At 62.4% G+C, this 15160-nt stretch overlaps 1 protein-coding gene across 3 annotated transcripts; it reads left to right on the top strand.

The window, feature by feature from the left end:
• The first annotated feature begins 392 nt into the window (after positions 1-392).
• Positions 393-10375, top strand: AKAP17A (A-kinase anchoring protein 17A). 3 transcript variants are annotated; one of them, XM_045537692.1, is made up of 5 exons: positions 393-597; positions 1807-2584; positions 3366-3514; positions 6954-7194; positions 8554-10375. In XM_045537692.1, the coding sequence occupies exons 2-5, from the start codon at positions 1823-1825 to the stop codon at positions 9430-9432; spliced, it is 2031 nt and encodes a 676-aa protein (XP_045393648.1). In that variant the 5' UTR covers positions 393-597; positions 1807-1822; the 3' UTR covers positions 9433-10375. The 3 variants fall into 3 exon arrangements, with proteins under 3 accessions (XP_045393648.1, XP_045393650.1, XP_045393649.1); XM_045537694.1 differs by lacking the exon at positions 393-597 and adding an exon at positions 927-1234; XM_045537693.1 differs by lacking the exon at positions 393-597 and adding an exon at positions 927-1718.
• The last annotated feature ends 4785 nt before the right edge of the window (positions 10376-15160 follow it).

Here is a 15160-nt window from a genome sequence, read left to right as displayed (position 1 = left end):
TCATTACATTGTGACAGTATAGTGCATATTTGTAATTATAAATTATAAACATAGTTTGTAAGTGTATCACAGAATTCTATTATGTTACGGGATCTATTACATTTCAGAATTACATTGTAATTTATAATTTTGTGTGTAGAATGATAATTGAGACCCCAGCAACAGGCCCGTCTCCTGTCCCAGGCCGCCTGGGGGCAGAGGAAGCCGCACCTCTGGCTCCAGGTGTGGCCTCCGGGCACCTGCGCACAGGTAGCAGCGTGGGGGAGGGGCGGGCGCGGGTCGCGCACGCGCACTGCAGAGCCCGGGCTCCCGGAAGTCCCGCCTCTCCGGGGGCGGGCCCAGGGCCCCGAGGAGAAACCCGGAGCCGCCGCGCGGCGGCTTCCGCGGGCCCGCGCGCCGGAAGCGGAAATGCGTCACACGGGCCGGGCCTCGGCGGCGACGGCGGCAGCGGCGGCGACGGGCGGCGTCGGGGGCGCCTCCGGGGGTCGGCGGTGGCGCCGGGCGGGGAGGCCGCGCCTGCCCGGGGGTCGGCGGGGCGCGGCGGGAGCGCGGGCCAGCGGCGGCGCGGGCCTGGGACGCAGGCGGAGCCCCGCGCCGGTGAGCGCCGCCCCCGCCCGGCCTGGCTGCGCCCGCGGCCGCCTCCCTCCGCCGGGCCGGGCCGGGGGCCGTGCGGGGGCCCGGGGTGGCGCTCGGGGCGGGGCCCGGGAGCCGTGTGGGGGTCCGGGGGCAGAGGATGGCCGGCGGGGGGCGGCCCGGAGCCGGGGAGCTGGGGCTCTGCGGTAGCAGGCCACGGGGGTCCCGGGGGGCTGGTGTCCGGGGTGCGGGGCGGCTGGGGATGCCAGGGGTGGAGGGGCTGGGGCAGCCGGGTGTCCCCGGGTGGGGGTGGGGGCAGCCGGCCAGGACAGGGTTACCGGGGTGCTGGGGTCGCTGGGGGCAGCCTGGGGTGCCCGGCAGGTGGCGAGGCTTCCTGGGGTCTGCGTCCTGCTCCCTGTGTGGTCCGGGGGGGGGTGGGATTCACTGGTCAAGGTTTGGCCCCTTCGGACCCTCCCACCTTGGGCTTAGGGCCGCCCTCTGGGCCTAGCGGGAAGCCTCCGAGTGGCGGAGGTGGCGGTGGGTGGCAAGGCTCAGCGGGGCCACCTGTTGGGTTTCTGCGGGTCAAGCTTACCCACCTGGAACTTGGCCCTAGGGAAGTACCAACCTGTCAGACCAGTAGGGAAGCGTTGGGTTAAAGAAGGTAGGTGGAGAGAGAGGGCACAGACCTAGGTTCCAGGCCCCAGGTTTTTTGTTTGTGTTTTTTTTTTTTTTTTTTTTTTGAAAAGGCCCTTGCGCTTTTTGCCTGAAAGTGGGTTGGAGAGAGGATACATCTGTCCGTAGTAGTGGAGATTATTAAAGTCCATGGTTTGCGGTAGTGTTTTTAGCTTGAGACTTCCTTCCTGTTTTGTCAATGCAAATACGAGGGCTCCTCCTCCACAGACCTTTCCAGATGCCTGCGGCTGAGCTCTCCTGGCCCCTGCCCTCCCGGGGAGGCGTCTCTAGCTTCCTTGTGCTGACCCACTGCCCGGCCACGGGCCTGGGAGGGCTCCTGGTGCTGGGCGTGGGGCCACGGTGACAGGGGCTTTTGGACTCTCTTAAAAGCTTTTTGTGAACCTGGTTTTTTCCCCTTTAGTGCACTCTTCGGTTTTCTTTTCTGAAGCCCACCTGAGATGGCTTTTAACGAGGTAGAGCGGTTCCCCTGACCCCGCAGAGAGACACTTGTTGCCCGTCATGCCCGGGCCGCTCCCTGACCGTCTCTGTCCTGTGTTCTAGGCCCAAGGTCCTGGCTATGGCAGCGGCTACCATCGTGCACGACACGTCTGAGGCCGTGGAGCTGTGCCCCCCGTACGGCCTGTACCTGAAGCCCATCACCAAGATGACCATCAGCGTGGCCCTGCCGCAGCTGAAGCAGCCGGGCAAGTCCATCTCCAACTGGGAGGTGATGGAGCGGCTGAAGGGCATGGTGCACAACCACCAGTTCTCCACGCTGCGCATTTCCAAAAGCACCATGGACTTCATCCGCTTCGAGGGGGAGGTGGAGAACAAGAGCCTGGTCAAGTCGTTCCTGGCCTGCTTGGACGGCAAAACCATCAAGCTGAGCGGCTTCTCCGACATCCTGAAGGTGCGTGCCGCCGAGTTCAAGATAGACTTTCCCACGCGCCACGACTGGGACTCCTTCTTCCGCGACGCCAAGGACATGAACGAGACCCTGCCGGGGGAGAGGCCGGACACCATCCACCTGGAGGGCCTGCCCTGCAAGTGGTTCGCCCTGAAGGAGTCGGGCTCGGAGAAGCCCAGCGAGGAGGTCCTGGTGAAGGTGTTCGAGAAGTTCGGGGAGATCCGGAACGTGGACATCCCCATGCTGGACCCCTACCGGGAGGAGATGACCGGCCGGAACTTCCACACGTTCAGTTTCGGGGGACACTTGAACTTCGAGGCGTACGTGCAGTACCGCGAGTACGTGGGCTTCATCCAGGCCATGAGCGCCCTGCGCGGCATGAAGCTCATGTTCAAGGGCGAGGACGGCAAGGCCGTGGCCTGCAACATCAAGGTGAGCCCCGGGCGGGAGGGGCGTGGGGCCGGGGGAGCTCTGCGGCCACACCCCCGGGCTGCAGGGGACGCCCCCCAGTAAATAAAATCACAACTGCAGCCCTGTGCTCAGTAGGGCTTCAGATCTGAGAAGGAGGGATGGCCCACGCTTTTGGCTTTTGTAAATTGTGTGTATTAAGGGAAATGGAAGAGCCGAGAGTTTTAAAGTAGCTGAGGTGTTGGCTGTCGGGGGCACTTGGAGAGGGATTTTAGCCATGACCCGGAATGTTCCTTTAAACTGGTGCTCAGGGTTTCTTTCATAGTCAAGGGCTCTAACTTCAGATGGATTTTTAGCACAATTAAGCCAGCCTCATGGAGGAGGGTTTTGGTGGCCATGAGACAGCTTGGGCATCCTGTCACTGTGGGCTCAGGCTCGGTGGCCTGCATGGAGGCAGTGGGCGGCCCCTGGTAGCAGGAGGAGAACACGTCTGGCCATGGTAGCCATTAACTTCTTTTTGTTCGGTGGTGAAGGCCGGTTACGTCGCGGTGATAGTTTGTGTGCCCTGTGAGTCCTGCCTTTGTGGGGTGAGCCGGGTCTCGAGCCCCTGCAGTGGCTGTGACTCCAGGCGGGTTGCTGTGACTCCCCGGCCCCCCGCCCCGGCGTGTGCCGCCCCTGGGGGTGAGCGGGAGCTCAGGTTCTCCGAGCGACCCGCCCGGGAGAGCGTGTCTGGCGTAGGTGGGTGCTGCCCTGTGTCCAGAGGGCTTTGGGGGACGCCACTTCATGCCGTCTTTTGCTTTTAAAGGTTTCTTTTGATTCGACCAAGCACCTGAGTGATGCCTCCATTAAAAAGCGGCAGCTCGAGAGGCAGAAGCTTCAGGAACTGGAGCAGCAGAGAGAGGAACAAAAGCGCAGAGAGAAGGAGGCGGAGGAGAGGCAGCGGGCAGAGGAAAGGTATCTTCCGCAGCAGCCGGCCCTCAGCGCCGGCGCCTGACACCTGGGTGTGTGCGTGCGCTTGTCTCTGCGTGTGTTTGGCGTGTGCATGCGTGTGTGTACACACATGTGTATGCACGTGCCTTTGTGTACATGTGTGTACTTTTGCATGTTCTTTCATGTATGCGGGCAGGTGTGCATAGGTGTGCACGTGCGTGCGTGCACTTGTCAATGTGTGCATGTGTGTGTGTTGTGTACGTGTGTGCGTGCATACCTGTGCGTGCATTTTTGAGTGTGTGCAAATGTGCCTATGCGCGTGCACCTGTGGGGCGGCTTGAGGTGCCGCAGGAAGCGTGTGCTGCTCTTCCTTTTTGCTCACCCCGTGTCGTGGCTCTGACACGGAGTCTGAGCGCGGGCCAGGCCTTGCCTCTGGAGCCGCCTCCTTTCCGTGTGCAGTTCACGTTTCCTGCTGCTGTGAGCAGAACGTCTGAGGGTTTGCAGTTTCGCATTGAGGGCGAAGGGCCACGGACAGCATGAGGGAGAGAAGTGATGATGTCGGCCACATGTCAAGACAGAAAAAGGAACAAAAAGCCCTTAACGAGGTGGCCTCTGTCTTTCACCGCGGATTAGCTGTCAGAGGCAGACCCGGGTTCCGCTTTTTCCTCCTGGTGGGTCTTTTGCTTTGAGCCTTGTGAAAGTCATCAGCTCTCGGGCGTGGATTTTGTGAGGAGAAATCCTCCCCGTCCCATCACTGCGGCTGTTTCTTTCTAGCGTTTTCCTGTGCGTGTCTGTCTGGCACGGTTTCTGTTCTGCGTCAGTGTGCTGGATGGTGGGTGTGAGGCAGGCCTGACGTGTTTGACAGCCCCGGCGGGGCTCTCAGTTGGCCTCAACAAGGTGGGTGCTTGTTCTCTCCCCATCTTTCCCCGCTGTGGACAGCGCTGGTGCCAATACGTGTGTGCGTCTTGCCGTTTGATCTCTGCTCGGGAGCCTCAGCTGAGTTCCCGGGTACCAGGTGCAAACGGCGTGTGGTGGTCTTGCCGCAGCCCACGTGGCATTCCCACAGACGAGACAGGCGTGCCCACCGCGCGAGTGAGCGTGTGGCTCTGGACTGCAGTAGGACAGTCTCCCATGGGCCGGCAGTTCAGAGAGGAAGACGTCCGGGACGGTGGAATGTGCCCGTTGCGTAACCGTCCTCGGCAGGTGGCTTTGGAGGGGCCGTTTGGGTTTTGTATTGAGCAGAGTCCTTGTTGTCAGCCACCTGCAGGCAGAGCCAGGAAAGCAGTGGCCGGTGGTCAGTGGCAGGGAGGTGTTCCAGCTTCGGTGTGGGACACAGCCCTGGCCTTGCTGCGTGTGCTCAGACCGGGCCGGATGCTCTGGGGAGGGACGCAGGACTGGTGCTGGGACAGGAGGGCGGGTCTCTGCCATGCTCTGGAGCGGCAGGGGTGGGGACAGGCCTGTGCCAGGCGGAGCTGGTGGGGAGGGCTCCAGGGTGCCCCAGGGAGCTGCCACCCACTTCCCTGGGTGGGGCCCACGTCTGAGGCCCAGGGCAGCTTCTTGGTGGGAGGTTTTTCTCTGCTGTCTGGAATGCTGGTGCCAGTACCTGCGTGCATCTTGCCGTTTTGATCTTTGCTGGCGATGGCATGCGTTGGGGCTGCTCAGGTGTAACAGGGAACGGAGCATCGTGGGCGGCCACCGTGTTCTAAAGGTGACCAGGCCGGGGGCTTCAGCGCGAGTCCTCCCAGAGGGTGGCCACCTGCAGGGGCCCCGGCAGCTGCCGTGACAGCCGCACTTGGAGCCCATGGGGCGTGGACGCCTCATAGTGCAGTGAGACCGTGGCTGGCGCCCCAGGTGGAACCTGCGCCCGCTCACTGGTGTTGCTTTTCAGTGCCATCCCCAGCCTGGGGGCCTGTCATCCGGAGCGTGTGTGCGCGGTGGCTGTCCTCCCAGCCGTGATGCCACCTGCCTGGGCTGCAGAGTCTCAGCTTCTGTGTCCTGGCCGACCGAGAGTGGCTTTGACTTTTTTACTGTGTCCGTCTGTCGTTTGAGTAAGTCCTATAGCCAGAGGGCGGGGAGGGTGAGCTGGGCAAGCTGCTGTCTCACTCCGGAGCTCTCCAGGGGGCTGCGCCCCTCCGGTGGTCCTCGGGCCTCCAGTCCAGGCCTCCCCTGCCAGGACAAGTGTGGTTGGGATCTGAGCTGTTGGGCGTGGCGTGCCGTGGTTTTAAAGAGAAGTCCCCATCTGCCCGGAGTCTGGGGACCTCACAGGATCCTCACGGGATGGCGGGTGCCGCCGGGAACCCTTTGATGCCAGAGCAGAGCCGGCCCAAACCACCCTGGGCGAAGCGGCTTCCCTGGCATATCTGTGCCTTCGGTGGGGACCCATTGGGCCCTGGCGGTGTCTCGGTGCCCCGCAGGGATGACGGCAGGGCCTCCCGGGTGCTGCCTCTGAGGCGCTGGCGTGTGGACGTCAGGGGGCCGGGCCGGGGTGCTCCGTAGGGCGGCTGTGTGCGCTGCGGTACTGCTCCTGTCCCAGAGGTCGCGGTGCAGCGTGCTGGCGGTCGGCATGCAGCTTGGCGGAGTTTGTCCCTCTCTAAACCCACGTGTCCAGCGGCATGGTCAGGACGCCCGGGAGAGCCCTGGTGCCCGCACCGTCGGCCTCCCCTCCCCCCCCTCCCCGCCCCCGGGGGGGCTGGGCACCTGGGCCGTTGGTTTCCTCATTGCGGCTTTGCCTTTTCTAGAATTTCACAGAAAAGGGGTCACATAGGGTACGTCGTCTTTTGTGTTTGATGTTCCAGTTAGTGGAAGGCTTCTGGAATCTTCCGCCTGGCTGTGCACATCTGCGTTCATTCCTTCCTCCCTCCCGTGGTGCCGCGGCCTCTGTGACCGCCCAGGGGGACCTTGTTCTGGCTGTCACTTGTAACTTCAAGAATCCTCCTTTTTGAGTCGAAACTGTCTCCCGACAGCCCTGCCCTCTGCTTGGCGTTGCCTGTGGAGCACGGGCGGGCTGGGCCCGCGTCTGGGCAGTGCCGCAGCGCTGTGTGTCCTGCCGAGCTGTACTGCGTCCCCGTCGGGCCTTTGCCTCCCCGCTGGGGCAGCGCATGCGCCGCAGGGAGAGGGGAGCGAGTCTTGTGTTGTCGCAGGTGCTTCTGGACCCACTGTTTGCGTTTCCGCCTGCTGCGTGTCTTGCTCAGCATCCAACTTCTGGTGTGGCCAGAGCTGTTGGTCATTTTCTCTGTGGTTTCAGGGTCGTGGTCACACTCCGCCAGAGTCCCCTGCAGGGTTGGGACGTCCTTGCCTTGCCCGCTCCCTGGGTTCCTTTGATCCACCGGACATTTATGTTTGGATAAGGAGTTAAAATGCATAGTTGTTCTGTCGCCATCCCGTCCCCGCTGGCTCGGAGTGCCCTTTCCTTGCGTGTGGGGCGTGCGCGGCGCCCGCGGTGACCAGCCCGGTGTCCGCGCAGGAAGCAGAAGGAGCTGGAGGAGCTGGAGCGCGAGCGCAAGAGGGAGGAGAAGCTGCGCAGGCGCGAGCAGAAGCAGCGGGACCGCGAGCTGCGCCGCAGTCAGAAGAGGCTGGAGAAGCTGCAGGCGGAGGAGCAGCGGCAGCTGCAGGAGAAGATCCGGCTGGAGGAGCGCAAGCTGCTGCTGGCGCAGCGGAACCTGCAGTCCATCCGGCTCGTCGCCGAGCTGCTCGCCAGGGCCAAGGTACCCGCGGGGGCCCTGCAGCGGGGGGTTGGGGGGGGCCCTGCCGCCGGGCATGCCAAGGTACCTACGGGGTGTCTGGGGGCCTCTGCAGCCGGCGTGCCAAGGTACCCGAGTGGGGTCAGGGGGCCCCTGCAGCCGGGCGCCAAGGTACCCACGGGGGGGGGGGTTGGGGGCGTCTGCAGCCGGGTGCGCCAAGGTTCTTGAGTGGGTTCGGGGGATCCTCTGCAACTTGGGCGCGCCAGGGTACCCACAGGAGGTCTGTGGGCCTTCCCCCCCGCGGCCCCCCCTCCCCCGCGCCTGTGGGAGCAGCATCATGGCCCCTGAGCCCAGCTGGTTGCAGCCATGCCACAGAGCAGTGAGCCTTAGGGCGGAGGATGCATCCTTGTCCTTCCAGCTTTGAGCGCTGTGCTTTCCTTGCACACAGCTGGTGAAACTGAGTCAGCGTCGTGGGCACTCAGGCCCGCCAAATGCGGGGCGGCCCGGCAGAGGCTTGCGGTTCCCCGGGGGAGGGGCAGTAGCAGAGAGTGCAAAGGGCACGCGGCCCCGTCTGGCTGGAGACGCGCTGCCTGCGCCCCGTCTGGGCAGCTGGCCTTGCTCCGACCTCACCAGCAGCCGGTGCGGGACGAGACGAGGGCCGGGCTCACTTTGTGCAGAGGGTCCCTCGCAGCTGTGAGCCTGGAGGTCTGTCTCCCTGGCGCTCGTGGCCCTGGCAGCACCCCCGCAGGCGCCACTGGTAACGCCCGAGAGCCCAGGGCGAGCGCTGGCGCACGAACGCCCCGCAGGCTCCTTGTGCTCAGGAGGGCCCGTCCCCCCTGGGGCCCGGGCGGGCGACCCCATAACCTGTTGTCTAATTACAGTTGTGATAAGTCTCCGGGAAGGAGCAAGGCAAGAGGCTGAGACATGTGGCCGCTCAGTTCTCATTTCATGGTGAATATTGAAGACACTAACCCAGGCTAGGCCGAGCTCGCCCGCGGTGGCAGCGGCGCCGTGTGTCTGCCGTCATCTCGGCCCCCCGTTGCTGGCGCCGCTTGTGACCTAACAGCGGGCCCCTGTGTGCCGATGTGGCGCGGCCAGGCCCTGTCCGAGACGGCCACCCCAGGGCTCAGCCTTTGCCAAGGGGTCTCCTCGCTCGGGCGCATGGTGGCCCCGGGCGTGGCCGACGGAGCCCAGGGATGGACGGGCCGGACCTCGCCCGCGAGGGCCAGGCCACAGGAGCCTCCGCCCTGGGCTGGAGCCGGCCGGGCCGTTTCTGCAGCACCCCGGGCTGGCCACAGGCCGTTCAGACACCTGCCCAGCTCGTCCCGCGCTGCGCCGGCGGGCCTGGGTGCGGGTCTCAGTGGCCTGTCCTCTCTGGCGCAGGCGGCGAAGCTGCAGGAGCAGGAGCGGAAGGAGGAGCGGCGGCGGCTGCAGGAGGCGGAGCTGCGGCGCGTGGAGGAGGAGAAGGAGCGCGCGCTGGGCCTGCAGCGCAAGGAGCAGGAGCTGCGCGAGCGCCTGCTGAGCCTCCTGCTGAACAAGCGGCCGGACGGCGGCGCCGCGCATGCGGAGCTGGGCGCCGCGCACGCAGACCTGCTGCAGCCCATGCTGGACATCCTGCAGACTGTGTCCTCGGGCTGCGCCGCCGCGCTGCACCCGCTCATGGGCCAGCCCTCCGCGGGCGCCCCCAAGGAGCCCCCGGCCCGCCCGGAGGCCGACTGCCCGCCCCAGAGCGTGAACGGCAGCGTGACCAAGGAGGCCCCGGGCAAGGAGGGCGCGGCCGTGCGCTGCGGCGCCCCGGGGGACGGCTCTCCCGAGAAGCGGTGTCCGGGCGTCCTCGCCTGCATCCCGGACAACAACCAGCAGCCCAAGGGCGTCCCCACCTGCGACCAGGGCCCGCCCAGGAAGGACGCGCGGTCGGAGCAGGACAAGTGCAACCGCGAGCCCAGCGCGGGTCGGGGCCAGGCGGGCGGAGACGGGGAGGAGCTGGAGCGCAGCGGGGCCGGGCGGGCCGGCAGCGGGGACGACGCGCGGCCCCGGAAGGAGCGGCGGCCCCACAAGAAGCACGACAGGGACGACAGCCCGCACCGGCGCAGCGCCAGCCCGGACCACGCGCGCTCCCGCAGGTCGCACAGCAAGGACAGGCGGCACCGCAGCCGGGGCCGCAGGGGCAGCGCCGGCCGGAAGCACAGCCGCCACCGCCGCAGGGCCGAGCGCTCGCGCTCCCGGTCCCCGAGCAAGCACCGCAGCACCTGGAATAGGTAATGAAGGGCCGGCCCCCACGGCCCGCCCCGGGAGGCCCGGTCGGCGCCAGCGTCCTGGCCTCCGCGCCCCTCCGTCCACCCGCAAGGCCCAGTCTCTTCCGCAGCCGTGAATGTCACAGGAGCCCCCCGCCCGCCCGAGGACGGCGCGGCGCCAACGCCCAGACACCTCCCTTCCCGACGGCGACCCTGGCGCTGCGGTTCGAGCGCGTAGTCGTCGGCGCAGCTTTCGTGTCCCTTCCAGACTGCGATCTGATAGCTTTCACGCGCCGGTCCCCGCCAGCCGGAAACTCGCCCAGGCCCGCGGTGGTGAGGACGGCGGCGTGTCGCCTCTGCAGGCGCAGGGCGCGGTCCCACCTGTGCTCGGTGACCTCCTCATGTGCACGGTGACTAACGCGCGGCAGGGTGAATTGTCAAAGGCGTGGACACCACATTAAGGGCGCTGAAAAGAAAAACGCTTTGCTGTCGCCTTTGTAGTCTTAACCGACGGGCCGTGCGGTCCCGGTGGTTTGCCAAAAAGCTCGGTGAGGGAGGGGTCCGTCCGGTCAGGTGAGGAAGGTACGCGTCCTCGGAGATGGGAAAGTCGGGCCTGCCGTTCTTTGCCAGCTGTCGGCGTGTGGGCACGCCTGGTCAGATGCTCCTTCCAAAACATTCACTTTTTACATTTCCAAGTAATTAAGCATAAACAAGGTTGCTTAAAAGCTTTGGTTTCTAGTAAAGGTTAGCGTGTGTGGTTTTTTTAAGAAGCCGTTTTGCTAAATTATTTTTACTTGGAATGTTTCAAACAGATCTGAGGCTGCAAACTTGTTAAATTTTATAATCATTTGCTTCTCCAAGTTGAAGCTCAGAAATACTTCAACATAGCTGTGCCGTCCGCGTTAGGGAAGATGGTGTTTATTCCAGTTTGCATTTTTACGGTGAAATAAAATCCTTTTCCAATGAACTGACATTTTTCATGCGTCCGTTTTCTTGTGTGTGTCTGTGTTCTTTGGGCTGTGTCGTGCACGAGGCCCAGCTCAGCGCAGTCTCCCTGAAGGGGACCCTTTGCACAGTGGGACTTCTCAGATCTCTGTGGATGGTCACCCCAGTCCTCTGAGGCCGTGAATTTGGTTGCTGAGAACAAAGTCAGTGAATTCAGAAAAGAAATCTTTTTGTCCCTTTGCCGGTGTTTAATTAAAATGAATTAATTGGTGGGCTGGCCCCCGTCAGCCCTCCGATAGGCATATCACTGTCACCTGCTGAGCCGGGCACAACAGACACACATCTGTGTCCCAGGTGGCTTTTTGCCTTGTCACCAGCTGAAATCGTGGGGGCAGGAAGTGCTCAGACGCCGGGTATTTGCGCCGTGGGACCCTCCAGCCCAGCGCTGGTCGTTTGCCGGTTCAGCTGCAATGAGAACACTCCCAGGACTGCGCTGTCCCCGGGGGCACCTGGGGTGTGGCACCAGGTGGGACCCAGCTCCCTGGGACCGTGGGATGGAGGGTGAGCAGGTGCAGGAGGGAGAGAGGAGGCCCCCTGGGGCTGAGTGTGCCCAGTGGAGGAGCAGACGAGGGTCTGAGGACCAGGAGGGAATGTGGCCGGGGGGCTTCAGCGGGGACGGAGGGCTTCAGCAGGGACAGGCACAGCCGGTGGAGAAGCAGGTCGGCACAGGCCGGGTCAGGTGCCTCAGGCTCCATTGCCACCCTGGTGAGACACTGGAGGGCTTCCAGCTGGCCGTGGGGGGTGGGGGGCGGCGTGCCTTGTCCCCTTGCCACGTGCCCGTGGCTTGGGCTGGGGATGATGGGGAGAGGGGAGAAGCTGGCACACTGGGGTGCGTGTGGCCCTATGGGGGCGTCGGATGTGGGGGTGTCTAGCAAGGCTAGAGCTCACCCCTGCCCCAGGCCCACAGAATCGGGGGTCCCTGCAGAAGAGATCCGGGCATGTGAGTTTTGCACACCCCTTCTGTAGATTTGCGCGTGCACTTGACCTTGAGAACCACCCGGCTGCAAACCCAAAGTCAGGTGGTGACCCTGCCCCGTGGGCTGAGCTGCCCGTGCTGAGAGGGGACTGTCACCATCTCCAGGCGTCACAGTGGCAGCCTGGGTGGCGCCTGGCGCTCCTCAGTCTTTGCCTTTTCATGTGTTGACGCTGTGTTGTTGGGTGTGTGCAAGGGAAGGGCTGCCACGTGCTCTTGTCACCTGCGATGCCACTTCTATTGGTGACTTTGCTTCTAAGTCTCCATGGAAAATGGGACGGGAAGGAATCTGGTACAGAGAGGCGTCCACGGTGGCTGTGCATGCTACTCCCAACGTGGAAGGGTTGTGGCACGTGGCCTGAGTGTGCCCTCCAGACCGGGCTCTGAGGGACAGGGATCAAGGGCTGGCACTGTTGGGGACATTGCTGTCACCTTTAGGGGCACAGGGGCAGAAGGACAGAGCCTGTGGGTTCGGGAGCTGGAGCCCTCGAGGCTGAACCATTCCCCCGGCAGCCCACCTTCTGGGGTCCAAGCGAGGGCCTGGCGCCGCTGCTCCGGGACCCCAGCCCCTTGCTGTCCTCCCCCAGGCCTGAGACACTGGGGACATTTACGAGCGAGGGCGAGATTTCCCGCATGGCCAGTGCTGGCACTTAGCTTTCAGAAGTTCTCTTGCTTCTCCAGGGCACGTTCATGCATTAGCACTAAGTAATGGTGAGTGGCTCAGATGGAAATTACCTGAAATACATGAATTAACGATTAGATTTCGTCTTCACCGTGAACCTGGGAGGAAGAAATGGTGTGAGCCCCGTGAGCACGTCCCACAGACGGCCGGGGTGGAACAGGGGACAGCTCCATCCCTGCTGTCTCCCACCTCTCTCCCCCTCCCTCCCCACTGCGCACCCCACTTCCTGTCCCCCTTGTTTTTTTTTTTTTGCACCCCTCCCCCCCCACCAGCAAACCTCCCGGTCCAGTGGGCTCCCGCTTGGGCACAGTGTGTCTGTCCCAGACAGGATGTGCACCTATCGGGCATCTCAGCCGCCCCTGCCCTGACCCCAGCCCCCGGCCAAGCCGCCACACCCTCCTTGCAGCCCCCGGGGCCCTCCTGCCCACCGCTGTGTCCCTGACGTTGTCTTCCCAGCTGCGGACCACGGCCAGACCCTGCACAACCCTCCTGGAGACGGTCTGCTGGCCCCGTCTCAAGATGGACAGGGGGTCCCTGCAAGGTCGCTCAGGACTTGGAGCCCCCCACCTCCCCTATCCAGCAGCCCCTTCCTTCCCTCCCTCTCTCCAGACGTCTGGCTGCTCTTTGCTGTTCTTTTGAGCAGGCAGAGGCGTGGCTGCCCCAGGGCCTTTGCACCTGCTATGCCCTATGCCCAGCCTGGTCCTTCCTGGGAGCACCTGCCTAATCCCCTCCTGCCCCGGATGCCCAGGGCTCCCAGACCACCCGCCCCCTGAGTCCAGCACCCCCTGCACGCCACAAATCACCCCCTGCTACCTTCGTGTGGGCGTCTGTATCTGCCCCGTGCTTGGTTTCTCTTGGTGAAAATACGCATTTCGAGGGGCAGGGGTTCAGTCTCTGCCCACCGCCCGGCGATCTGCAGCTCCTCAGACTGTGCCGGGCTCCTGGCGACGCCTCCATTGGTATTTTTCAGTGAGGCGTAAGAAGAAAAAATAGAGGCAAATTCTCCAGTCAGATGTCAGCCTTAGTGCAACTTTATAATAACCATAGTAAATAATAAATAACGTTGAAATAAATAACTTCTAAACAGCAACAGATGACTTTGAAACTTGATCTAGTGCAAGCAGTGTTAAAATTAAGTTTACAGCACACACGCACCAGAATGGCAGTAATAACAGTAATAATAGTAAAAGAAGTGTCGGTGAGGATGTGGGGAAACCGGAAGCCTCGCGCTCAGCTGCTGGGAACGTAAAACGGTGCAGCCGCTGCGGCCAACAGCCTGCAGGTTCGTGGGAAAGGTGGACTTAGAGCCGTCACCATGTGACTTGGCAATTCTGTTCTGACATACATGCAACAAAGCACAGACACGCGTGTCCACAGCCATGTTCTCAGTAGCCCACGGGTGGAAACAGCCCAATGCCCATCAACAGTTACATGGATAAGCAGCGTGGTCCATCCACACAGTGGAATGTTATGCAGCCATGAAAACGACCAAGGCTCTGACACCTGCTGTGATGTGGAGGGACCTTGGGGACATCGTGCTCAGCGAGAGAAGCCGGACACAGAAGGACACACGGTGTGTGAGTCCGTTTATATGAAGCGTCCGGAACAGGTAAATCCACAGAGACAGGACGTGGCTTTGTGGTCACCAGGGGCTGGGGAGCGGATGGGGCATGACTGCTGATGGGGACGGGGTCGCTTTTGGGGGCTGAGCATGTTCTGGAACTAGACAGGTGGGGTTGCACAACATTGCAAATGTGCTCGTTGCCTCTGATTGATACGTTTCAGAGTGGTTAACGGTCACTCTTACATTGTCTGCATTTTAGCAAAGTAACAACGTAAGTCTGCAGAGTTCTGCCCTTTTTCTCTCATCTCCCTTTTCCCGGGTGCCTGGGGTTACAAGGTCTAGTTCCCTGGACGGCTCGGTCTTCAGGAAGGTTCCGGAGTCTTGTTGGCTCAGGGGACTGGAGTATGTGAAGGCCATTGCCCCGGGTGTCTGGCTGTAGGCTGAGCTGAGGACATCGGTGCCCTGGGTCTCACTCTAGAGCCTTCCACGGCTCAGGGAAACACGGCCGGGTCGGCGTCCACTTCTGCCCCCTTGGCGTTTCTCACTGAGCTCTCTTCCAGGCACCAGCCCTGGGTTCCATCATCCTCAGATCTGTCCACGGCGGGATGCAGCCTCACACACATACAACACGGAGAAGGCAGAACACGCCACCCATCCGTCACTCACCGTTCATGGTAAGAAACCTGCATCTATGTCCCAGAGTTGCTGTGACAATGACCTCAAACTGGGGGCTGAAACAACAGAGATTCACCCTCCCCCAGCCCCGGAGCCCAGGAGTGTGAGACGCAGGGGTCTCGGGGCCGCGCTCCCTCCGCAGGCTCCAGGGGAGGCTCCTTCCTGCCTCTCCCAGCTCCTGGGGGCTCCAGGCGTCCCTGGGCTCGTGGCCGCGTCACTCCAGCCTGTGCCTCCGTCTCCACGTGGCTTCTCCTCTGCGTCTGTGTGTCCTCTGCTGTCTCTTAGGGGGACACCTGTCACTGGCTCACCCTAATCCAGGATAATCTCATCTTGAGGTCATGAAGTAATTGCATCTACAAAGACCCTATTTCCAAATGAGGTCACAGATTGCAGTTCTAGGAATTTGGGACACTGTTTAACGTAGTACAACATCCCGATTTCAGACATCTTATAGTATTAAAAAAATAAAAAAACAGTGCATTTTGGAATCGCCGCCGTAGAGCCTCTTCTAATTCCTCGATGATGTTCATTCCCTCCCCCGAGAGCTGTGATTCTCAATCTCGTTTGCCCTCTGGGGTCACCCGGGGAGCAGTTAAAAAGCCCGAAGCCCACGCGTCTGGTCCAGGCAGTCAGGGGCCTCGTGTGGGTCGTGGGATGATGCCCCCTTCAGCCAGGTGGTCAAGTCTCAACAATCAACTAATCTAATTTACAACCCCCTGTCCCCAAATTCCTTTTTCCCCCGTGAGAAGTGCAGATTGACCTTGGCAGGTCCAACATTGCTGCCCCTGGAGCTGAGAGACGGTCACAGTGGGAATTTGTCTGTCCAGGAACGGACACACCTGTCTGTGGATGCAACT

The sequence above is a fragment of the Lemur catta genome, chromosome X, assembly GCF_020740605.2.
Source record: "Lemur catta isolate mLemCat1 chromosome X, mLemCat1.pri, whole genome shotgun sequence".
Classification (NCBI taxonomy): domain Eukaryota; kingdom Metazoa; phylum Chordata; class Mammalia; order Primates; family Lemuridae; genus Lemur; species Lemur catta.
This window is presented reverse-complemented; position numbering and strand designations above follow the sequence as displayed.

Coding starts and splice junctions, on each gene's coding strand:
- AKAP17A (XM_045537692.1), top strand. CDS start 1,823: ATGGCAGCGGCTACCATCGTGCACGACACGTCTGAGGCCGTGGAGCTG. Junction 3,515..6,953: donor AGGCAGCGGGCAGAGGAAAG/GTATCTTCCGCA, acceptor GTGTCCGCGCAG/GAAGCAGAAGGAGCTGGAGG. Junction 7,195..8,553: donor AGCTGCTCGCCAGGGCCAAG/GTACCCGCGGGG, acceptor TCTCTGGCGCAG/GCGGCGAAGCTGCAGGAGCA.